This window comes from Salminus brasiliensis, chromosome 1 (genome assembly GCF_030463535.1).
Source record: "Salminus brasiliensis chromosome 1, fSalBra1.hap2, whole genome shotgun sequence".
In the NCBI taxonomy this organism is placed as follows: domain Eukaryota; kingdom Metazoa; phylum Chordata; class Actinopteri; order Characiformes; family Bryconidae; genus Salminus; species Salminus brasiliensis.
In genome coordinates this window covers 27,763,789-27,789,311 of record NC_132878.1, presented here as the reverse complement: position 1 = coordinate 27,789,311, position 25,523 = coordinate 27,763,789, and the positions used below count along the sequence as shown (strand labels likewise).

At 40.1% G+C, this 25,523-nt stretch overlaps 1 protein-coding gene across 1 annotated transcript in view; it reads right to left on the bottom strand.

The window, feature by feature from the left end:
- Nucleotides 1-25,523, bottom strand: part of ar (androgen receptor) — a 121,508-nt gene that overhangs the window by 10,302 nt on the left and 85,683 nt on the right. Inside the window, exons 4-5 of the mRNA XM_072676627.1 lie at nt 11,484-11,774; nt 3,520-3,664 (exon numbers count right to left, since the gene is read on the bottom strand). Coding sequence (XP_072532728.1) covers nt 3,520-3,664; nt 11,484-11,774 — 436 coding nt within the window. The remainder of the gene's footprint in view (nt 1-3,519; nt 3,665-11,483; nt 11,775-25,523) is intronic.

The window sequence follows — 25,523 nt, the reverse complement described above, 5'->3', positions numbered from 1 at the left end:
CACACTGCTGGGTTCCACGGACGCAGGCCAAGGAGGACACCACTTCTCCAGAAAAGGCACACAAAAGCCCGCTTGACCTTTGCAAATGCTCATCTGGACAAAGAAGAAGACTTCTGGTGTTCTGTTTTATGGTCAGATGAAACAAAAATTTAATTGTTTGGCCACAATGATGTGTGCACCATTTGGCGTATAAAAGGAGAAGCCTTCAACCCTAAGAACACCATCCCCGCTGTCAAACATGGTGGTGGGAACCTAATGTTTTGGGGGTGTTTTTCAGCCAATGGACCAGGGAACTTGATCGCAGTAAATGGCACCATGAAAAAAAAGAGCAATACATCAAGATTCTCAACAACAACATCAGGCAGTCTGCAGAGAAACTTGGCCTTGGGAACCGGTGGACATTTCAGCACGACAACGACCCAAAACACACAGCCAAAGTGGTGAAGAAATGGTTAGCAGACAAAAACATTAATGTTTTGCAGTGGCCCAGCCAGAGTCCTGACTTGAATCCAATTGAGAATCTGTGGAGGGAGCTAAAGATCAGGGTGATGGCAAGGAGACCCTCGAACCTCAAAGAGTTGGAGCTCATCACTAAAGATAAATGGGCAAAAATACCAGTGGAGACATGCAAAAAGCTGGTCAGCAATTACAGGAAGCGTTTGATTGCTGTAATAGCCAATGAAGGCTTTTCTATTAATTATTGAGAAGGGTATGAATAATTTTGGACATGCCACTTTTTGTTCAAATGTGTATAAAAGCTGAGAAATATTTTTTCCCACAATGATGCCTCTTGTACATCATCGTGTTATCTCCTGGGAGATGCCTGTGTCATTTCCAGGCAAAAATATAATTTCTGGCTAAATAAAAGTAAATTTAAGTCAAACTTTGACAGGGGTATGAATACTTTCGGGCATGACTGTATATATATATATATATATATATTTTTTTTTTTTTTTTTTTTTTTTTTTGTCAAACTAGCCCATTAGGACCACAGAAATGAGTCAGACTGCTGCAATGGTGTGTTTTTTTTTCCTCCCGCAAAGCTAGATATTTCCCAAGTATCAGAGCACAATAGCAGAGTTTGAAGAGAGGAGCAGATGCATTTCTCCGAAAGGCATCATCTCTCTCTCCTTTAGCGGCGGAAAGAGGAGGCCATTGAGAGCGTGTGGGAGTGAAAAAAAAATCCAATCTCCTCCAGGGAATTATATGTATGAGAAAAATCCTGCACATCTTAATAAGACAACAGTAATGAACAAATGAACCCAGACAGAACCCTGCTGGACTATTGTGCTCCGAGATACAAGGGATGCAAGAGTGTGTGAGAGAGAGAGAGTGAGGGAAAATAAGCTAGAGGGAGAGAAGAGAGAGAGAGAGAATTAGGTAAGCAGGAGAAAAAGAGGATGTTGTGAAGACGTGGAGAAGAAAAACAGATGTAAGGCAGGCTGATGACTTAACAGACTTCAGAGGATGACTCGACAGTGCAAAAAGATGGATGGGGAGATGGGGGAAGAACGAAATAAATGGATGGAGAGATAGGGAGGCGGGCAAGAAGGGAGACGAGTGGACACAGAGAGGTAAAAAGAAGGAGCGAGAGGTCAGAACGAGGGGTAGGAACAGATTCATTTCCTCCTTTATTAAGATAAATGCTTCATTAAAGCGCCAAAAAATACATGTCCACCCCCCCACCTCCTCCCACCACCACCATGAATGTGGTCGGTCATCCAAGACATGATGGAGAGAGAAAGTGGAGAATGAAAGAGAGAATGTGCTGTGAGAGAAAAAGAAAGAAGATGAAGTGAGAATTGAGACGGACAGAAAAAATGAGGATTCAAAAGAGAAAAAAGAAAGAAAAGAGAAAGAAAGGATGAAAGAATGAGAAGAGATGAGGCAAAAAACGAAGAGAAAAGAGGGAGAATAAGAAAGAAAGGAAAGAGGGAGAGCCAGGAGAGATAAAGTGCAATAGAAACAATCAAAATAGAGAAAGGGAGAGCATTACAATTAACCGCATGTCTAAGTCATCATATTCTATTGAAACTGTGTGGAGTTGGACTGAGGTACGGTGGAGTACAGTGAAGTACGGTGGTTTATCTGAGGCTTTCCCAGAACCACTGTTTCAAGAACTCCTGGAACAGAGAAACCTACAGCACCGCATCAGGAGAAGAACATTATGCTGCGTTGGCTGATATACACAGAAACACCTGGGCTGGAGGGGGGCTGAGGGTTAGCACATTGATAACACAGTGCCAGCAGCAGACCTCTGAGGTTGTGCCTCACTCTGTAGTTGGTGACATGCCTACATAAAGATTCTGGGACTAAGCAGTTTTTCCTCTATGCAAAGAGTGAATGTCACTTTCAAAAATGCTCCTACGGCACCCTGTGGTAAACAAACACTGTATTTTCCAAAGCCAACATGTTTTATTTTATGAACACTTTCCTCACTGAACGTCTCAGCATCCTCTGAACTATAAGGCCTTTAAGTAACTGCAATAGGAATAGTATTAGCAAGTACTTAACTGTAGCCTAACCCTACAAAAACCTCGTAACTACCAACCATTTGCTAGTGTGTCTCTGATGGTTGTAAGGTGGTTATTGGGGTATTCCAGGTGGCTGCTAGGGTGTTGGGTGTTGTCAGACAGTTACGTGGTTGCTATGGTGTTCTGTGTGGTTACTAGGTTGTTGTTACTGTAATGTGTTTGCTAGAGCTGTTAGGATGTCTTTATTCACAGTTTGGTCGGAACCGTTGTGTAGATGTAATGGAAATAAACTCTAGCTCATCAAGTTTTATGAGGGTTAATATTATCTGCTCTACTTTGTGGTGTAAAATAAATGTGTCAGTGTCAACACAGTAACTTTTCATTGGTTATATTCATTTGGACACAGATATTTTGGTGTGTTTCGTCATAGCCATTAAACCTACAGCTGTTTTGCCCAACCATTGAGCCTACAGTAGTTTTACTCTGCCCATTCAGCCTACCGCAGTTAAGCCCCCACCTATTCAGCCTATAGCAGTTTAACTCTATCAATTCAGCCTACAGCAGTTTAGTCCCACCATTGAGCCTACAGTAGTTCAGCCCCACCCATTAAGCCTACAGCAGTTTACCCCCTCCCATTATGCCTAGACTAATTTAGAACCACCCGTTTAACCTTCCACGGTTAAGCCCCACCTATTCAGCCTACAGCAGTTTAACTCCACCAATTCAGCCTACAGCAGTTTAGTCCCACTGCCTACGGTACTTTAACCCATCTGTTGAATTCTGAAATTGTAAGTAGTGTTTCAGACCAGACTGCTTTCTGAATAATGTACAATATAGGGGTGCCAGTTGAAATAATGTTGATTTACATACACCAGTCTTAAAGTTTGGTTTATTACACAACTGACTGGAAAACAGTTTCTGTACCATAAACCCACATAAGTGGGACAATTTAATAATGTCTTAATGAAGGTCAGTGAAGCTGGTCTAAAGTGAGCCAAAAATGGGTGGTGGAGGGGTCAGGACAGATGAAAAGAGAAACACTGACTCGTTGAAGACGAGGTCCGGAGCGAAGTACAGCATCCGAGCGTTCACGTTTTTGTACGACCTCCAACCAAGAGCGAACACCATCACACCCATCCATGCATGCTGAATCATCGTCATTTGATCATCCACGTGTAGATTACGGAAACCTGAGAGATATATATAGAGAGAGATAGAGAGAGAAAGAGAATTGGGAAAAGAGAATAAAAGGCGAGAAAAAAGAAAGGAAGAGAGAAAGTGAGAAGAGAAGGGGGGAAAAAGAGAGATGGAGGGGGGAGAGAAGGAGAAAGAATTTAAAGAATCAGGGAAATAGAGAGAAACAGAGCGGGAAGGAAAGAGAGGCAGAGAGACAATGAGAAAGAGAGAGAGATAAAAGGGGAAAAGTTGAAATACATTATGACGTCATTAATACACTGAAAATGACTGGTTATGACAGTCTGATAAGCCTCGTTCACACTAATGCGAGACTGTAGAGTCAGAACACAAATAAATGAAAAGCTCCTTCACCGCGCTGGTGTTTCTCTATTAAAATATTCAATAATGGCTCAGTCATACTGCGGCTGGCAGCCTGCCAGGCCATCTGAAATTGTACACCAAGTAGCCAAATTTAAAAATCATTCCAAACTAAACCAGTCAATGTAATAATGCCAGAACAGAACAATACATTCAGTCTGTTCGAGCATCTAAACAAGCTGTAGACAGTCTGCAGCCCATTAAAGAAACGGTCCTTGGAAGTCGATGTAGTCGATCAGCCAGCAAGTCATGTTTGGGGTATGAAGTTGGCTTCTTTAGTTTCAGCTCTGGAGCTATGAGGCTAATGTAGCCTACAAACATTAAAAGCTTATGTATACCAATTAGCATGATGCTAACTGCAAGTCTAAATTATCACAGATGCCCTTCATACTGTGTTTGTCTAGCTCCGCCCATTTAGCCTTCAGCAGTTTAGCCCCACCCACTCATCCTGCAGCAGTTTTGCTCCACTCATACCTGTATTTCCTCCCCTGATTAAAAAAATAATTCATAGTGGTCATACAAGAATGAAGGAAGAGAAGGACAGCTTCTGCTTGAGAAGCTGCTATTGTGTAGGACACTGGAGTCTGCTCCTCTTACATAGGTGGAGGCAGTACCTGGTGCAGGACCTGGTGCATAGATCCTGCTCCTTTTACATGAGTGTGATGAAGTTGTGACTGTCTGTACTTGGCCGTACGGCACTGGTTGTCCCTCCTTAAAGCATGTTTTGGTAGGTACTGACCACTGCATACCAGGAACACCCCACAAGACCTGGTGTTTTGGAGATGCTCTGGTCCAGTCGTCTAGTCGTGACAGTTTGGCCCTTGTCAAAGTTTCTCAGATTCTTACGCTTGCCCATTTTCCATGCTTCCGACACATCACCTTCAAGAACAGACTGTTCACTTGCTGTCTAATATGTAGATCGTAACCGTATCCACTGTCTGATGTGGTTTGGCACTCAGACACTGCTCTGCACATCAAAGGAAACTGATTTGTTTAAATCATTATTTAGCTAGTCTGAGCTACATCGAAGTGCTGTTGTGGCAGGAGATTCGCTGGGTGTCCTTTCATATAAAAAGTCCTGATTTGGTTGGTTCTGACATTTTTCTCATAGGATCTTTATCCTTTTTTTCCGCGGTTTTGCTTTTGTGAATGCCTACACTGCGGTTGTGTTGTGACTGAAGATCTGATCGGTCCGTTACGGACATGCTAGGTTTTCTGGCCTGTACTGGTTTAGCTTTTGTGTTATGCTCCGTCATTTAGGTCATTTGTGTGTACTGAAATTGTGCCCCTCGTTTGCCCTCCAGAAGATTAAATTTGTGTAGTATTTCTGAACTTATTTGTTAAAATTTGATATGCAAGTTTTATTCTCCTTGCCTGTGGAATTTCAGGGTTGGGAGGTAAGCTTCCATTGCTAATTAGCTACATTAGCCTCACAGCTCCAGCGCTAAAACTAAAGAAGACAACCATGTCCTGGCTGATTGACTACATTTGGTGGCGTAGGGGGACACTGGGTACATAAGATTGTAGCTGAGTGCATGTTACCATGGTGTCGCTGGGCTGAGCTGTCGTGCCATTTTTTCCTCTGACTGCGTGATTTAAGAATTAGCTCCAGAACTGGGCCGTGTTGACCCAGAGGCCTGTCTTTTTATAGTAATGTTTTTACCCAGGGTCCTTTGCCCACTGCACTCACATGTGGACTGCTTTGTAATGTGTGCAGATTAGCAAAACAGGCCTTTGAAGGTAATATTTTATTCTTAACTCAAATGCCAATTTCGAGTTGTGCTGTCAGGCTGACCCATGACTCATTTTCTGTGTACCTGTGCCCAAACTACGGTTAATTTATTTTTCATTACGACGTAGTAAATGTAAGTTCGGTGGTTTATGCACCAGCTCTAAAAAGTCTGATAACGAAAGAGCTGAACTGAAATACATAACAGTTTTTGGACGCCTGCTCCTCTAGCATTAAGATCCAGCATCCTCCGTGTATAAAGAGGGAGTTTGCCCGTCCCCACTCCCTTTGCATCAGTAACAGCCTCTGTTGAAGGCTTTACACTAGATTTCAAGATTTGACTGCATTCAGTTTGAAAGTGGAATAGCTCTACAAAGTGGGATGTTATGCAGATAATGATGCAGTTCCAGTTTTAGTCTTAAATTTGCTTGAGCAAATCACTTTTCTCTGTAGATCTTTGCAGGTTTTTAGGCAAATAAACAAATATTTGGGGTTCTCCTGTTAAAAAAATAAAGAAGCACACATCAGATATCAGACATATCTGGGCTGACTGACTGCATCTGGGTTCGGTGATCAATCACACCATTTAGATTTTAAGACATAATGTAATCCCAAAATTGATGGCTATTCGATAGGAACGTCCCTCAGTTGTTTTCCCAATGTACAGGCTTGACATTAGGGTTAAGTTATCTGGCTAAACTGAGAATACCCGCTGTGTGAAATATCCCCTGGTGTATGTACTCAGGCTGGGATTAATCTTTGTGCACATGCACGCGAAATCGCAATTTGAACTACTTACATAGGTAAAAAAGAAGAGATAGAGCTGTAACTGGAGCAGGTTAGGTGTGAAACATAAGTCATGATGATGTATCTAGGTAAAGTGATGTAAGATGGCAAGACACACCTTACAAGTCTTCATATATTTTTATTAGTGAATTAAGCTCCCACTACAAATGCACCCATTGCTGACACTGTGTCTCTCTCAATCCTCTCTCTCTGTGTTTGTCCATTTGTCCTCCTCTTTTTTTTTTGTTTGATGATTGTCCACTAGCCTGATTAGCATCTAAGCCTGGCTAAATTTGGTTTTAGACAGGCGGCTCACGGAGCCACTAAGGGGTGGTGGAGCTTTATGCAAGATCCGCTCCACCAGACAAACAGCAATGCGGCTATGCTACATCAAAACCAGCATCCATCCGGCCCAGACACAAAAACAACAAGCAAGTCCAAACAGAGCGGCTGGCTCGCCCCGTCCCTCTGGAGCGCACCATTCAGAGTTCTTCCTGCTCTAGCACCATGGTTCTCAAAGTGAGGGTCTGAGTGGTACAGCCAGGTGCTTCACAACATTACAACCTCACTGCACTCTGTACTTCAAATAAAACCAACCCCACATCAGTTGGGTCTGGTTTTAATAAGAACAGAATCTGTCTCAGTGTTCAAGCAAATGAGTCCAAAGAGTTTATCCTGCTTTTGTTGGAGTGACTGTCTCTACTGTCCAGGTAAGGCTTTCCACTAGATTTTAGAGCATAACTGCAAGGATTTGATTGCATTCAGCAACAAGAGAATTAGTGCGGTCAGGATATTGGATGATCACCATCTCCCCAACTCACCCCAAAAGTATTGGATTGGAGCTCAATGCTGGGGGGCTTTGAGCTCCAATACTCCTCTAGTCCACGCCTGGCATTAGGCATGTTTGTCTGCTCCAGCGAGTCCTATTCTATTGGCAACACATCTCCACAGGGACTAGACAAGCTTTGTATGTGCATTTGCACATATGTGTCAGCTAACTTAAAGTAGCTCAATGCATTTATTAGAGGGAGTGTTCACATTGTTGCTAAAAGCCACTGATCACTAGAAAATACCTCAAGTTTCCATCTAACATACGTGATGATAAAAACAGTGCATTGCAGAAGTCTGGGTACCCCTGATTAAATGTAGGTTCATCATACAAATCATTAAAAAATGTTAAAATCACTGATTTGAGCTCTCTGATGATTTCTACTAAGGTCTCGGATTTTCATTAGCTTTTATGGTTATGGCTTGTTCGCAATCATCATTAAGTAAGACCATATACTCTGTAGACAAGACAAACATATTGTCTGTGTGTTGGACAAAGATGGAATGTGTCTTCCGCCTATAACCCATACATGCAGCGAAAACACACACATACACACTAGTGATCAAACACACAATTACAGTGAGCACACAGGTCCGGAGCGGTGGGCGCAATTGCTGCGACGCCTGGTGAGCAGAGAGGGTAAAGGGCCTTTGCTCAAGGACCCAACAGTGGTAGCTTGCAGAGCCCGGGTACTGAACCCACAACCCTGTCATCAACAGCCTGGAGCCCTAACCACTAAGCCAAACAATCAGCAGCCATGGGCTCCTCTAAAGTGCTCTAAAAAATACAGCGGGAGAAGGCTAGAAGAAGATAGGAAAGAGTTTTAACAGGTAGCTGTATCCTCTGTTCCTATGTAATTAAGCAAAAGTGGCAGTTAACAGGAATGATGGAGCTCAAATTCAGAAGACCATGAAAACCTTCTGAGAGAACTGCTTGTAGGATTGCTAGAAAAAAAACAAAAGACCTTCAGGAATATTCAGCAGACTCTGGAGTGATGGTGTAGTGTGCTTCAGTATGCTACTGTGCAATGACCTGACCTTCATGTAGGAGCCATCAGAAGAAAACTTTGTCTTCTCTGTGTCTTCACCACAAACATCAGAACAGAAATGTTTAAATGAACCTCTGAACAAGTCTAATTACTTTTTTTTACTATTTAATTAATTTAAATACCAGAAAATGATCCTACAGCAGAATAATGATCCTAAACACACCTCACCTCATCCACAGTGGGCTACCTCAGGTAGCTAAAGGGTTTTTAGCCATGGTCCTCACAGTTCCCCAACCAAATTATTAATGTGTGAACAGACATTAAAAGCAGTGCCTGCATGATGGCCTGAGAATCTCACAGAACCAGAATACCCTGCCCAGGCAAGAAAGGTAAAACAAGAACTGAAACACTCTGCTACAAAAAGCCTTTATAAGCTGCCATATGTGCCAAAGAGGGTGTTACTTAGGTTGCCCAAATGTGCTTTCTTTAACTGTACTGCCTTTTGGAAATCGGCTCATCCTTTATTCACTTAGCTGTTCACAGTTAAAGATACTTTGACCACAGGTGCCCATGGTTTTGCATGCCTCTGCATTTTCTTAACAATTCAACAGTTGGATTGGGTACCTATAATTATATCGATTACATCAGGATCTGTTGATTTTTTCACACAGGAAGGGCTACAGAAAGTTAAAGAACCCCTGCTCCAACACACCTGGCTCTGCCGGGCCTGGCTAATTATAGGATGTGTTGAAAACCTGACAGACAGCTTTGGCTCAGTCACAGTGAGTTCAACCATGCAAATTTGGTTTGCCAAGTGGCAGGGGGATTCAGTCTTTATACATCAGTTAACACATAAAACTAGCTAAAGAGAACAATGACAGCTATCATATTGTTATGAACGGCAGCATTTTTCAGCAATGTTTCACTGTAACTGCAAGAAGCATTAATGGCATATTCATGGCCTGTATGGTGGCACGTCATTACAATTACGTAATGAAGCTGAATCTCTCATTACAGTCATATGTTAATGACTAATGACAGTATATCCATATTGCGTTCATTAGCGTTTTCTTATTGCTGTTCAAAAAGAAAATTTACGCTTGATTTAAAAGCTTTGCAAATGAACGGTGTTATTCATCATACGTGCTACAAGAAAGGACAACCATGACTTCCTGAGGCTTGAATGGTCAGATCTGTTGTGGTGGCACAAGGGGGACCTACACAGTATTAAGCAGGTGGTGCTAATGTAAGGGCTGGTACATACTATAAGACACTATATGGATAAAAGCTCATTCACTCTTTCTTCTTCATTGAGTGACAAGAGCGTTAATGAGGTCAAGATGTTAGATTATTACCACCCTACCTCAAGACTACTGATCTATAACTAGTTCCTTACTGACTAAAATAATACAGACCCTCAGATTAAAGACCACTAATGTATAAACACATCATTACTGACTAGCACTACAGAATAATACAGACCCTCAGATTAAAGACCACTGATGTATAAACACATCATTACTGACTACATACAGACCCTCAGATTAAAGACCACTAACGTATAAACACATCATTGCTGACTAGCACTTCTGAATAACACAGATCCTCAGATTAAAGACCACTGACGTATAAACACATCATTACTGACTAGCACTACAGAATAATACAGACCCTCAGATTAAAGACCACTGATGTATAAACACATCATTACTGACTAGCACTTCTGAATAACACAGACCCTCAGATTAAAGACCACTGACGTATAAGAACATCATTACTGACTAGCACTACAGAATAATACAGACCCTTAGATTAAAGACCACTGATGTATAAACACATCATTACTGACTAGCACTACAGAATAATACAGACCCTCAGATTAAACACCACTGATGTATAAACACATCAATACTGACTAGCACTTCTAAATAATGCAGACCCTCAGATTAAAGACCACTGATGTATAAACACATCATTACTGACTAACACTTCTAAATAATGCAGACTCTCAGATTAAAGACCACTGATGTATAAACACATCAATACTGACTAACACTTCTAAATAATGCAGACTCTCAGATTAAAGACCACTGATGTATAAACACATCATTACTGACTAACACTTCTAAATAATGCAGACTCTCAGATTAAAGACCACTGATGTATAAACACATCATTACTGACTAACACTTCTAAATAATGCAGACTCTCAGATTAAAGACCACTGATGTATAAACACATCAATACTGACTAGCACTTCTAAATAATGCAGACCCTCAGATAAAGACCACTGATGTATAAACACATCATTACTGACTAACACTTCTAAATAATGCAGACTCTCAGATTAAAGACCACTGATGTATAAACACATCAATACTGACTAGCACTTCTAAATAATGCAGACTCTCAGATTAAAGACCACTGATGTATAAACACATCAATACTGACTAACACTTCTAAATAATGCAGACTCTCAGATTAAAGACCACTGATGTATAAACACATCAATACTGACTAACACTTCTAAATAATGCAGACAGATTAAAGACCACTGATGTATAAACACATCATTACTGACTAACACTTCTAAATAATGCAGACTCTCAGATTAAAGACCACTGATGTATAAACACATCAGTACTGACTAGCACTTCTAAATAATGCAGACCCTCAGATTAAAGACCACTGATGTATAAACACATCATTACTGACTAACACTTCTAAATAATGCAGACTCTCAGATTAAAGACCACTGATGTATAAACACATCATTACTGACTAGCACTTCTAAATAATGCAGACTCTCAGATTAAAGACCACTGATGTATAAACACATCATTACTGACTAACACTTCTAAATAATGAAGACCCTCAGATTAAAGACCACTGATGTATAAACACATCATTACTGACTAACACTTCTAAATAATGCAGACTCTCAGATTAAAGACCACTGATGTATAAACACATCATTACTGACTAACCCTTCTAAATAATGCAGACCCTCAGATTAAAGATCCACCAGTCTAGGTAGGTGTTTTTTAATGAACTGGACATGTACCCTAAGACTGGTTGCTTTTTATCTGTGCATCCCTCAGTTACCCATGGACCGAAAGTTACCTGGCAGTCCTTTGGCCCATTTGACCACCTTGACCAGCTGCCTTTCTCCTAGCTCGTTGAGGCTGGTCAGCAGAGCTGCAGCGGAGTCAGGCTGACCATGGTCGTGTCCAGCGTTCACCACCTCAGGCTCGATAGCCTCTAAAATGCCCAGGAACACATGCTGGGAGTGGAAAGTCAGGCCCAGCTTGGGTGACGGTATCGGATTCACTTCAGCTGGGCCAGGAACCATGCCCATTGCTGGACCCTCCTCCTCTGGACCCTTCAGCTGTCCGATCTTCTTTAGCTTGCGAGCTATAAGGGACAAAGAGAAATAAAGGTTTAGTTATTAGTTTCTGTACTTCTTGTAAAGTATTGTAGTAAAATGAACTCACCCCTTTTACTTAAACCAGTTTGAAAAAAAAAACTTACTTCAGAAATGAAGGCAATAGTTTGCATGAGTCTGCTACATTCATTTCAGCGTTTATTTAAGTACTATTAACTATTACAATACACGTTTGACTACACCAAACGTCTAATTGGCTAGAAGTTTACAGAACTGGAAACATGGATGGTCTGTCTTTCTGTCTGACTTTCTAATACTTACTCAACATTTATTGCAAGCGTACACATTTTAGGTCAAGACACTATTATTCTAGTTAAGAACCTTTTAAAATGACCACAACATATCCTACCGATCGGCTGTGTTTTAGCATTGTGAATGTGAATACAGCTTCAACACTGCTGCTACTTTGCAGCTGGAGAAAGTGCAGCCTGCAGTCAGTGTGTGGTACATCCCACAGTGTGTAGTACTACAAAAACAGGCTGATTACTTTTATTATACTGTACTTTTCTTAAAAGGATAAAATAGTCAGCTCCAGACGATGGTTGACTTCAGTCATGCCCCTGTCTACATTCAGTACCAGAAACCCAGCTAACACAGAACATTCTAGGAATGTACAGCAACGTTTTTTAAAGGTTCCACGAAGGTTAGCCTGTAACTTAAATAATGTTCCTAAAACGGTCTAAAGAAACAACAATAATAATAATAATAATAATAATAATAATAATAATAAACGTGATGCATCAGTGTTAGAAGGTTTCTCATACAACCTTCCCAGTTAGATGAACACTAATGTTATGGAAACATTCCTAAAGCTACAAAATTAAAAACATTGTTACAACTGATACATATTTACACTGATAAATTATATTTAATGCATGTGATATATATCATTTTCCAAATAAAGAATTGGAGCATTTAATTAAACACAAAATAGAATATTTTATATACTTAATTATATACTGATAATACAAATGATTAAATTATGGATTTTCATGTTCAAGTTTTGAAATTAATTCTAATAAATGTGAAAAGCCCATAGTCAATTCAAAAGATTAAACGTTCTAAGAACCAAAGGTCGTAACTTTCAGAGAACGTATTACGTTTTACTAATAAATTAAATCAGGCAAACTGTGTTTTACTATTTTTGCAATAAAATAGGTGTGAAAAGCCCATAGTCAATTGTACAAATGAATGAATAAACATTACAAGATCGTTAAAAATGTTAAATTAAGGAACACCCAGAAGGAACGCCCAGAAAACTTGACAAATTGAACGTTCTAAGAACCAAAAGTCATAACTTTCAGAGAACATTTTACATTTTACTAATAAATAAATTTTTTTTGCAATGAAATAGGTCCAAGCACCTCATGTCCTACTAATGGTATATGTGTATTACTGCTACAGTATGACAGGTGTGGCCATCCACTTTTCCTCATACCTTGAACTGCTATCCAAAGCAAGCTCAAGCACTTCTCACAACCATATATCCAGTTTCTCTGTTTGAGGAAATTCAGGAGATTTCTCCCTAGAACTTTGCGGACTTTCTCTCAGATCAACTCCACCCCTCAATCTCTCTGCCTCTGCTGGAGATACCACATCTCCTTCTGTCTTCTGTCCTCCTTTCCTTTGTCTGCACAACATCAGTCCCGTGCGCTCTCATTCTCTGCACTCATCACAGCCTCTGTGTTTTAGCCATTAGCCAGGAATGATCTCTCTTTCTCTTGCTCTCAGTACAAAGTGGGTAGAACACAACAATAACATCAATCATGTGGAGACATTTTTTGGATGTGAGCCTTTACACATACCATACAGTGCACCATGCAGGAGTGTGTGTGAGAATGGTTTTTCTTATGTGCAGGTTTGTACCAGTTATTTCACGGATCACTGAGATGCTTTCAGATGGTTTGAGCAGCAGAAATAAATCAGAGTGTTCAATAGTAACTGGCTGGTAACAGAGGGGGAGTTCAGACAGCAATTGGCTAATAACACTCGCAATTTACGGCCTAACGACAGAATAAAAAGAATCCACTTTCTGTCCAAATCGTTAATCACCAGAGCAGCTGGTGAAAGAAATACCTTCATCAAGTTCTCCTCTGATTGGCCTACACTGCAGTGGGAGGATTCGTATTGGTGGAATCTGGCAGGTTTGTGCTCTGAACATGAGTAAATGGGAATGTTGGCAACAAGACTTCAGTCAACATTGGCATTAAAAAAAGCCTGACCGTTATGGACGCTACAGCACTGATAAAGCAGCTTAGGAAAACGGTCATAAAACAAGAGAGAGAAAAGGCAATATACAGAGCATTTCAGTAAACATTTGTGCAGGGGAAAATAGCACGTTGATGTGGCACCACTCCAAGTGATGCCACAGCCATCCGTGACCGGGAGTCCTGGAGAGCATAACTGGCCCTCTCTTCCCCTTCTACTAGGCGCAATGATAGCCAGCGCAGGTGTCTGTTAGCTCACATAACTAGCAGGTCGCAGCAAGTGTTGAGCCTCAGTGATGTTGAGTGTCTTACAGAAAGCGTGTGCTGGTAGTATTGCTTGAGGGGAAAGTTCTAGCTAGTGGGTGGAACTGGAAATGAGAAAGAAGATAATTAAGCAGAATTTTTGACCTCAAAAGCCATCAACAGGTTAAATATTGTTACTCCCAACAATTCCCAAGCAATTATTTTAACTGCATTTGTATTAAAAACAGTTCAATTCTGCACTTTCCCCCTTTAACTGTTCCAATGAACCATCTGTATCTGGTAGAAGGTTTCTCATGCAGGCTTCAAGAACATGTCAAACAGATCTGCTTCATCTCAGCAGAACCTTATATTTTACCAACAAAACAGAGCCAAACAGCGGCAGCTTCCTGATCATCCCAGTAGAAAAATCACAACATCCAGTGCTAGCAAGGAATCCAGTGCAATTCTTTTTGGTGCTATGTAAAACCCCCTTCAAAAAGTCTACCATAGTAAGAACCCATTAGCCCATTAAGGCATTCAAACAGTTGCTTTTACTAAAAACTCTTGAAGACACTCTTTTCATAAGTGTATAAATTTTCTTATAAATTTCTTTAGTTTATTTATGCACAATAATAACTTACTGTGGATTTGAATACTTTACGCTAGAGGGAACTAGCCAACATTTTTTGCAATGTGTTATTTATGTCAATATAAAATAAAAAATACTGTAATTATTCATCAATAAGATTTTTTCTTGGCCTTAATCATCTAAACTTTAAAGATAACTTTACTTGTTTAATGCTTTTTTTAGTAAATTACCAATTTTATTTCAAGCAAAGCCTACAAACTGATTTTAACCTTAAAGTAACTGTTCATTCTAAAACTTACCTGAACTTAAAAGTTATTTTAAGTTCTAAAATCTGCTAGAACTATGCTTTATTAAAAATAAAGTGTTTAATTTTGTCATGATTTTAAATGATGATTTTGTCATGATTTTAAAACAACAGCTTGATTTGGTGTTATTTTAGTTAGTTGAGTATTTGCTACTCTCTTCTTCATGTTGTACCAAAAGTACCAAAAGCTCCTCTTATCAAGGTTTATGAATGCTTCAGACTAGTTTATTAATTGCTTTATTAATTACTCGCAACAGAAACGCTGTCTGGGGAGAACAGAGAACATCATCAAAGACAGTTCCCACTTGATTTGCAGACTGCTGTCACTGCTGCGTTAGGGCAGCTTTTTCAGGAATCTCCACTGGCGCACCAGCATAGCTTCTTTCAATCTGCTGTCAGCCTCACCAACAGCTCTCCATTGCACGACCTCCCAACCCCCACTGGACTGTTTAAATCATAGTTTAATTAACTATTTCAGTCCATCATCGGTCTGATCTGCACTGTGTCTGTAATATACACTGCATACAGTCCATTCGCTACTCTCCTCATGAATTCTTTACCTGTCTATACTGTACTTCTACTCAGCCCAACTTGGACCACATTATTTGGTCCATACCTGCACCTTATTATATTCTACGCTCTTAAAAAGACAATTCTTCAAATTGTTGTTTGAGCGAGGCCATAGAGAAACCAAAAAAAAGATGTGTGAATATGAATAATCTGAACATAAGGTGTGAATAACCTGATAGAAAAGGTTCTTCACGCTCAAACATCTCTAATACAAACATGGCTCTTTATGAACAGGGGCACTGCCAGGGATTTTGGGCAAATTCTGCACAAATCCTCAATTAATACATTAAGAAGGTTTCCTGTCAGCCACAGGCTCTTATAGACATCCTAACCCCCACCCAAATATGTCACCCCTATTTATGAAACCAAAAGTGGCATCATTTAAAGAACCATTTGAAATTTTATGATTGCTACTTTGCATTCCTGGTTAGATGCTAACTGCATTTTAAGTCAAGTCAAGTGGTCAATTGGGTTTTTTTAACTACATACAGAATACACAGTGAAACGAAACAACGTTCCTCCAGGACCATGGTGCAACATAGACACAGTGCATACAGAACACAAGTGCAACACAGTACAAGTGCAGACAGACAACACAACACAGTACAGACAAAGAATAATAAATAATTTGGGGTATTGTGCAAATTATGCAGTGTGCGATATTATTGAGTTCAAGGAGGTAGTATAGTTATTAGTGCAAAATGCTTCACATATATTGTGTGTGTGTGTGTGTGTGTGTGTGTGTGTGTGTGTGTTTGTGTGTGGAACAGAAAAACCATCAGTTCACCCTTTGGAGTTGAGAAGTCTGATGGCTTGGGGGAAGAAGCTATTGCTTCACTATTATTCACTATTATTCACTAGCTTGTACTAGTACTTTCTCAATGACAATAAAGTTAAGTCGGAATGTAATTGCTTGCCAAATAGTGAGCCCACATTCATCCATAATGCTGATTTCTGATGTTACTGTGTGTTCTCCATCAGTCAGTGTTCTACCTGTCAGCTCCAACAGAGATCTGTCCATAATTTACTATCATATATCCCCAACAGGAGCTTTCATTAGTCAGACATTAAATTATTCATTGCTGTCTTCATAATGCTAAGCTCTTGTAAGAAGCATTGTTTACCTTAACATGTTCAGCGTCTACCACCTTCCTTATGATTGACAGGTTTACTGTGGGCTGCCTGCACTATTTTTGTAATGTGTAGCTGGGAGCACTTTACTTGATACTGATCTTACCAAGCTGCTTTTATGCGATGTCAGACAAGTTATAATGACTTTAAATGAGCATGCAACATAAACTATCTTGACAACAAGCATCGCAACGTCTGTCATGACGCTGTTCCAGTGCAATGCAAAAGTTTGGACACCCCAGTAAAAGGTTGTTACTGTGAATACTGTGAATAGTGAGTAGAAATCGAACTGATCTCTAAAAGGCATAGAGTTTTATTAGCCATATTTGTAAGATTAGTGTGTTATTTTTGGTTTTGTCTAATTATAAATGAAAAATAAGGAAAGGAATACCACGTAAGGGTAAGGGCTATGGCTTGTTTACGGTGACCGTTAGGAAAGGCCAGATGATGCAAATTTCCCTGCTTTACAGATACACTAACTTTTTAAAGAAAAAAATCATGAGAGATTCTTATTGTAAAGTGGTGCCGATATAATGAACATAAATCTAAATAGCATTGTATAAATTTGTAGCCATGTTGTTATTTGGGTCCCTCAGTCCAAAATCTAACCTCATCTAACCTCATCTCTAACACTAATTTCAATCCAAACTCTACCCTCAACTCCACTCTAACCCTAAGGCTGTTGAGTTACAATAGAGGAAGTGAAGTGTCTGTAGAGACTTTTTAATCTCTAAATATCTGAGACGGACATTAAAGAGTTAAGTAGATGATTGTAGAACTGGATTTGTTCTCTAAAAGCTTTCACTTTCCCTCACCCAGAAGCCCCAGAACTCTTTTCCACTGAAGCCCATGAGATCTGTCTAAGTTCTGTCTGTGCCTAAAAAGCAAAGAAAAACACATTACACCACCAGCCAGCTGGAATTACGCAAGGTTGCAAAGGGCAGTTTGAGCAACGCTGTCTCTGTACTGGAGCATGCTGACCGGCCAGTGAAAAGACACACACTGTAATGGCATCAGAATCACACAGCTGGTCATTATGGGATGCAAACTCCAGAGGGCAGCAGGTTCAAAACTCTCATCCTCCACCTCCACCTCCACTTTCCTTCAAAAGGAGTCACATGACAAATAATAACACAATGCTCTATTTTTTCACCAATCATCAGCACAATCAGATCACTATTTTAACATGTAATACACCCTGAACCTTAATCTGAATATTAATGTTATTAGAGCGTCATTCTGGAAATTAATGTTATTAGAGCTTCATTCTGGAAATTAATGTTATTAGAGCTTCATTCTGGATATTGATGATATTTGAGCTTCATTCTGGATATTAATGATATTAGAGCTTCATTCTGGATATTAATGCTATTAGAACTTCATTCTGGATATTAATGCTATTAGAGCTTCATTCTGGATATTAATGTTATTAGAACTTCATTCTGGATATTAATGTTATTAGAGCTTCATTCTGGATATTAATGTTATTAGAACTTCATTCTGGATATTAATGTTATTAGAGCTTTTTTTCTGAATATTAATGTTATTACAACTTCATTCTGGATATTAATGATATTAGAACTTCATTCTGGATATTAATGTTATTAGAGCTTTTTTTTCTGGAGATTAATGTTATTACAACTTCATTCTTGATATTAATGTTTTTAGAGCTTCATCCTGGATATTCATTTTATTAAAACTTCATTTCTGATGTTCTACAGGCTCTTCTTCAGTTTAGAATCAGCTCTGTTCATTGGTCTAGATTCTCCTTGACAGATCTATACTGGTTATCTAAATGCTGTGATGATGTAGGGCAGCAGCTTCACATTAGCTCACTATAATGTTGTGGCCTGCAATGGCCTTTAGCCTAACTGCTCCAACTACAGTAGCATTGAAAAGCAGCATTGGGAGCACAGTGACCCAAACGTGAATAAATAAAATGTTACGTAACAAAGGACAGGCCAAGCAAAACTCTGTGTTCAATTTCTGTTTGATGTTCACCACATCCTCCCCCCTTTATTCTAGTGACAGTCACTAATCTCTAGAACTCTATACTATACTGTACTGTGTACACAATTGACATGACACTCAAGTGTTAAGCTGCACTCAAACAGCAAATCTGGTCCTGTATAGTACACAACCTAAAACAACAATAGTGGAACCACTTTGGTGTTACACAGAACCATTTACAAGTGGTTTCCCGCCAATCTGAAGATCCTTTAACCAAGAAAATGACAATTTCATTATCCACTATCATGGTGCTATATAGAATCATTGCTCTTATTAAAAAACCCTTTTTAAAGAGTATATAATGACCAAGTGAATGACACAGTTAATTACATAATAAATGTATTTACATTTAAATATCATATATGCACTCTTATATGTCCTCTTTCTATTAGTTTCAGTGACTGAGCCAGATGTAATCAATAATCAAAGTAAACGTTTTGTCTTTAATGGGTTTTCTCTGTGTTCACTGGAATTACTTCAACACCTGTACTAAAAGAACAGCAGGACAAATGATAAACAAGGTGTTTTCCCACATTCTGATTATGTGAAATGATTTGCTAGAATGTGGAACAGCTGGACCGGAAACATTGGGACTCCCTCTGAGAGTTTGGAGGGCGGTTGGTGTTTGGAACCTTTGGCCTTTATAATGGAGAGGCTTGAAGCTGTTCAGGCAGCTGGAGAGACAAAAGAAACTCCTGGAAGCTGATAAAAGTGTCTCTCACTCTCTCCACGGAATGTAGGCTAACACTTTCTCTCTCTGCTTGTCTCTCTTTCTCTGTCTCTTTCTATCTTTAACCGTCTCTCCCCTTTTCTCTTTGTCTCTGTCTCCCTTTTTTGTTTCTTTGTCTATCTTTTGTTACTTATTTCTTTTTGTCTCTTCTGTCTCTCTCTCTCTCTCTCTCTCTCTCTCTCTGTCCTCTGTCTCATTGTCTCTTTCGGTCTCCTTGTTTCCCTCTCTCTCTTTGACCCTTCGGTCTCTCTCTCCTTTCTCTTACTTCTTGTCTCTTTCTGTTTCCCTCTCTGTCTCTCTTTGGCTATTCTATCTTCTCCTTCTCATCTTTCTTTCTGTATTTCGGCCTCTCTCTCTCTCTCTCTCTCTCTCTCTCTCTCTCTCTCTCTCTCTCTCTCTCTGTCCATCTCTCTCTTTGTTTTCCTCTCTTTATCTCTTTGTCTCATTCTGTCTCTGTCTCCGTATCTCTCTATCTATCTCACGTTAGCATGGCTGACTTTTGCTGGATTATTCTCTTGTGGAATTGTGTTAGTGGTGTTTAGTTGCTAGCTCGCGTGGTGTGTGAGAAATGCAGATTGTCGGTGGTTGCTGGCGTTTTCTTTGCTTTGAGAAACTTTCCCGCTGATGCGGTACTAAAATTGCCCTCGGGGTTAAATGTTCAGTGGAGGAGAGCAGCTTGGCTTCAGGAGAAACAGTTGGTTATGGCAGTATTCTGTCTGCTTCTAGAAAGAACAGTGCTGTAGTGATCTTTCTAAACAGTGACGAGAAAGCTAACACCATGGTTCAGACAGGTGCTGTTATTCAGGGAACATTTGCACTTGCTGTGGCCCTTGTACGACCTCCTAAGAAAGTTTTGCAATGCGGTGTTTTGGGGGTAGACAAGGGGGGCACTTTCATCTCCCTTTGGGACAGACCTCAGATTTTGCACCTGCTGGAGGTGGTGCAGCCCACACAGCTGGTGCAGACGCTGGGCCTGAGCCATGGCAGAGGCTGACTCTGGGCCTAGGGATGCAGGGGGCAGTGAGACAGGTACTCAGGTTGACAGTATAGAGGATAATGTAACCTCAGACACTGAAACTCTGGGGGGCTGGGGAGGTGGGTAAAGCAGCTGAGCCTGATGCTGAGGACAGATCTGAGAGCAGTAGTATTAATGCAGAACAGGAGGTTTATGGGTCTAAAAATGAGACTACTGCTGAAGCTGGGCTGGGTGAGGAAGACGTTCCTGCTGCTGAAGCTGTTGAACTGATTCTGGAAAGGGAGCTGTGGCTGGGGAGATTTTTTTTAAGTACCATCTAGTCAAAAGAAAATGAAATGGACTCAGGCTGGTAACAAAAAATACAAAGACAACCCTGGTTCTTCCTCTGGCACACTGGACAACTCTGACAGAGTTGACTAAGTGCTTACATTTTTGGGAAGATACTGTCCTACTGTCCTTTTCTTAATAAGACCAAAAAATTGAAAGGTGCTGAGTATTTTCCTAATGGGATACTATTCATTGACTCAGTCCAAGCATAATACAGAAGACCAGTTTACTGGGGAAAAAGTCTTCAAGCTGAACAAAACTGCACTGCTTTAAAAGATCCAAGCCTATTTCTACTTTCTGCTCTACTGCTGCTGGTGCTGTGCCTCTTTTTACATTCTTTTATGAGTAAGATAAGGGTAGGCTCTTTAAATGTGAATGGGGCATCTGGAAGAGAGCCCTGCTATTTGAGCTAATAAAGCAAAAGGGCATTGACATTATGCTTGTAAAACACAGTGATGGGGCTAATGAGGTTGACTGGAAGAAAGAATGGGAAGGGGAGCTCTTTGGCGTCACATGAGGTCAGCTAGAGCTAGAGGTGCCTCTTCCTGACAATTTGTTATTACGTTCAGGACGTTAGGGGGTGGGGGGGGGGGGGTTCATAAGTGTTCAGTTGTGAGCAGTTTAAGGTTGTTAATTTTAACATTTATGCTTCTATGACTGGCACTGACAAGGATGTTTTCTTTAGTACTGTTACTCTGGCTCTACAGAACTGAAGCTCTGATAACTAGCTGTTGGGGGGGGGGGGGGTGTAACTGTACTGAGGAGGACACCTTGGATAGGAACCACACTGAGCCTCATGCTGCATCGCTACAACATGCTTTTTTTTGTGAGTCACTGAAGGCTCACAGTTTGTGTGATGTTTTGAGGGCTTTGAATCCGAGTGTCAGACGATGAACATGGGCCCATGTGAGAGACTGTTTATGTCACTGGCAAGGTTAGATCAATTTTAATATTTAAAAAGTTGTATAATTACACTTGTGGATTTTTAGATCATCGTTCACCAGCATTTGAACACTTCCCTGCTGTGAGACATGAAGTTATTTCGGGATTATGGAAAGGTTGAAATTAAGCAAGTCTGTCAACAGTACACCTTCAAATTTTCACATTACATTAGTCAGTCTTAGAAAGACCTTGAAAATGAAACGAAGACAGGTGGTCTCTACTGAAGACCGCTGTAAGAGATCTTCTCGGTGTCAGGGCACAGGGAGCTCTAGAAAGTCTAGAAAGGAAGAACCGCCAGAGGAGTTTTAGTCACTCTCTGCACTCTGAAGATGGGTGGGAACTGACAGGGCCCACGCAGATCCAAAAACATGCTATACGGTTCTATGCTGAACTGTATAGAAGTGAGAACAGGGATGACGAACTGGCTGCTGTTTCTTCACGCAGGGTTGCCAAGTGTCTCAGGGCTGTCAACACCCTGCTGCCTCAGATGGTCATTCACCAACACCAGACCTACTGTGTAGAGATGTTTTTAGCAATGTCCAGTACTCATGGCTTGATTCTGGCCTTACTGGCTCCACGTACTGCACTGTGACATTGAGAGTGTGCTACAAAATGAATGGTGGTCCTTTTTTGGACCTTTCTAAACTACAGGATTTGGATCTTTACACTGTGTCAGGACAGGTTTTATACAAATGTTGTGTATGTGGTCTTAATGAATCAAAGCTGAGTGGTAGGTCTGATTCAGTGTGGAGGAAGAAGCTGGGGTTGGAGATGGACAAACAGGCTGGAACTAGAGAGTGCTGTACAAATAACCACGAACAAAAGAGTCTGGTGATCTCCAGTGGAGAATTTTTCATGGGCTGGTAAAGCTTTTGTTTCTGTTTTCAATCCAAATGTCAGTGAAAAGTGTGTCTTTTGCAGACTCACACAGACAACCTTACAATGCCCAAGACTGAGGTCCCTCTGTTTTGGATTCTTTTTTGGATTCATTTGAGGAAGTGTGGGGACATTTCCAGCTCCTTTGCCGTTCTCTTGGGTTCCAGTCAAAAACAGAACCATGAAGTGGCAACTTCTCACTCCTCACTCAATGGAGAACAGATCTGGACAGGAGGTTCTAGCATTGTTCATGGCTCTTGTAAAGTCTAGGACATGGTCATGAACAATGTTGTAGTGTCTGAAAAACTGAAGGGTGCTATGATGACATTCTCTGTAGTGTGGAGGAAGGGGAGCTAATCCTTGCCAGTCCTTGGAGTTCATTACATGTCTAGTGTCTTGCGCAACCTTGGGACGTCACACTGACTGAATTTGTTTGTCTGACCGGATGAATAAAAATCAAATCTCTCTCCCTCTCTTTCTCGTTCTCTGTGTTTCTTCTTATCTCTCTCTCTCTCTCCCTGTGAAAATGCTGCAGGGTCAAAAACAGCCCAGTCTGGGTCATTTCCATCACTCACTGCTGGGTTAATCTGACCCATCACTGCTGATTTATGTGAACACCCACGAGGCTGGGCCGGGTTAAACTAATATATATATATGCTTACTCTGACCCAACAGAGGGTCATTTTACCCTCGTTCATTGTGTTACTGTCTGTTTTTTATTGTTTTTTTTTTTTTTTTCTTGCATTTCAAAACAAATGCTGAATTTTGGAAACACTTGGACGACTTTTATTAGAACCCCTCCCCCTTCCCTCACTCTTCTCTTCCTCCTATCTCTTCCCCCTCTCACTCTCTCATCATCCTCCCACTCACCTACCCCTTCTCGCAGAGTCAGGTTCAAGGTAGCTTTATTGGCATGACTGTAATGAGTACAATATTGCCAAAGCATTACAACAGTACCAACGAAAATGACAATAACAATAACCCAAGCTCTTCCCTCCTCCCTCTCTCTCTCTCTCTCTCTCTCTCTTTCTCCCTATGTTAAATGATTCTTTTAGTTTGAATCTGTTTTTAAACGAGACTATTATATCAGCACAGCAACACAAACAAAACCCAGAGACCTCAGCACACAAACCAATAAAAGAGAATCAGGGACGTGAAGCAGTCAGAAAAGTCAGCCGACCTGTAACACTGAGAAAAAGCACATAATAATATTGCTCGTTTTTGTGTTTAGTTTCTTCCACGTTTAGAGAAATGATTTCCTCAAATGAAAGCATTCTCAAAAACACTGACCCATTTTATCTCCATAAACACGTGTATTTTTCTTTCTGAAAACCACTGTTAATTACTTTTCTCCATTATTTCACAAGAAACTAAGTATCCTAAATACATCTCTTGTCTACACTTGTTTTTTTTCCTTTTATTTTAAACATAGCTTTAATATATGCTTCTAAAAATACTAATTATGTAATTTCTTTTGTTTAAACTGAGAGCAATAGGATTCCTAAATGAGGAGGAGACAAACTATTGTAATAAATGGTATCAGTGTGCTGGCGCAACCATCCCTGCAAAATAGGGGAAAAAAGGAGTTTTTATGGCCACATGTCTTTATGTATTTACGTCAAATGAACAGCCTATGAAAGAGGATCTAGCACCGTTTGCTGGTCACCTATGCGACCGTGATGCTGCTAACGGCACTGATACAAACGGAACAGCTACTGCGAGTGCTACTGCAAATATGGAGACATCAGAACATCAAACTCAGGCTTCATCTGCTCACTCACCTACTGTCAAACCAGAAGCCTAGAGTTAGAACTCAAGAGAGTGCAACAGAGTCCTCGCTCAAACCAGGATAAACACAAACTTTGGAAAGGAGGCGAGGGCTGACCTGAAAGGGTTAAAAAGTGATGCTTAGTTGGCTTTTTTCTTGTTAAGCAGGTAAGATCTTATGACTAGCTACTAAAACCTGCAGCCATGCTATCAATCGCTGTGGATTTTATGTGTACGTGTGTTACACTGTAGTACAGTTCAGTTGTATTACCTACATAGACGGTTGGCTTGCTAGCACTGTTTTTTTTTCACCTCTGTTGTTTGAAAAAAAAAAAACAAACAGAGGTAGTCACTTTTCTCAGACAATTTCAGGTGATATCCTTGCTGTCGGCCACCTAAATAAATACCTGAGTGAATGCTTGAAATATCTACTGGACTCATGCTAACCATCCATACCCTTAGAGCCAATGTTTTAGCTGTTGCTCAAGGAATGTGACTGTTTTCAGACTCCATTTTCCTCATTTTTAATTTTCTATGTTTGTTTGACGTAATTGCTCTCTATAATGTGACAGTATTTCATCGTAAATAAACAAAAGTAGTTACTAAAAAGAGCAGAATATAGTTTCACTCCACAATTTATTTACATTCACCTGAATTAAAGTTAAAGATGCTTTTACCTTCAGCTAAAACTGAATACAGTTGTATAGTTGTTAAATCTGCAGTCTCAAAAAATATTAAACAGAATTTCGAAGATGGCAAAATAAATTTGTAATCTTTAAAATTTAAAAAAGAAATGCTTTAAATATTATATATAATATATATTATAGGTATTAATATATTATATTTCTTAAAGGCTCTAAGTATTAAAACATATTGAAAGTATTTGAGTTTCAAATAACCTAAAATAACAATTAAAAAAACTAGCTCATAGTTTTTTTTGAAGGAAAAATGTCACAAAAAAATTACCCCATCATTATGCTGTGAGCAAAGCAGCCATATGACTAAGGCGCTGCCATCGATACATCTAATCACTGGAGACAAATACT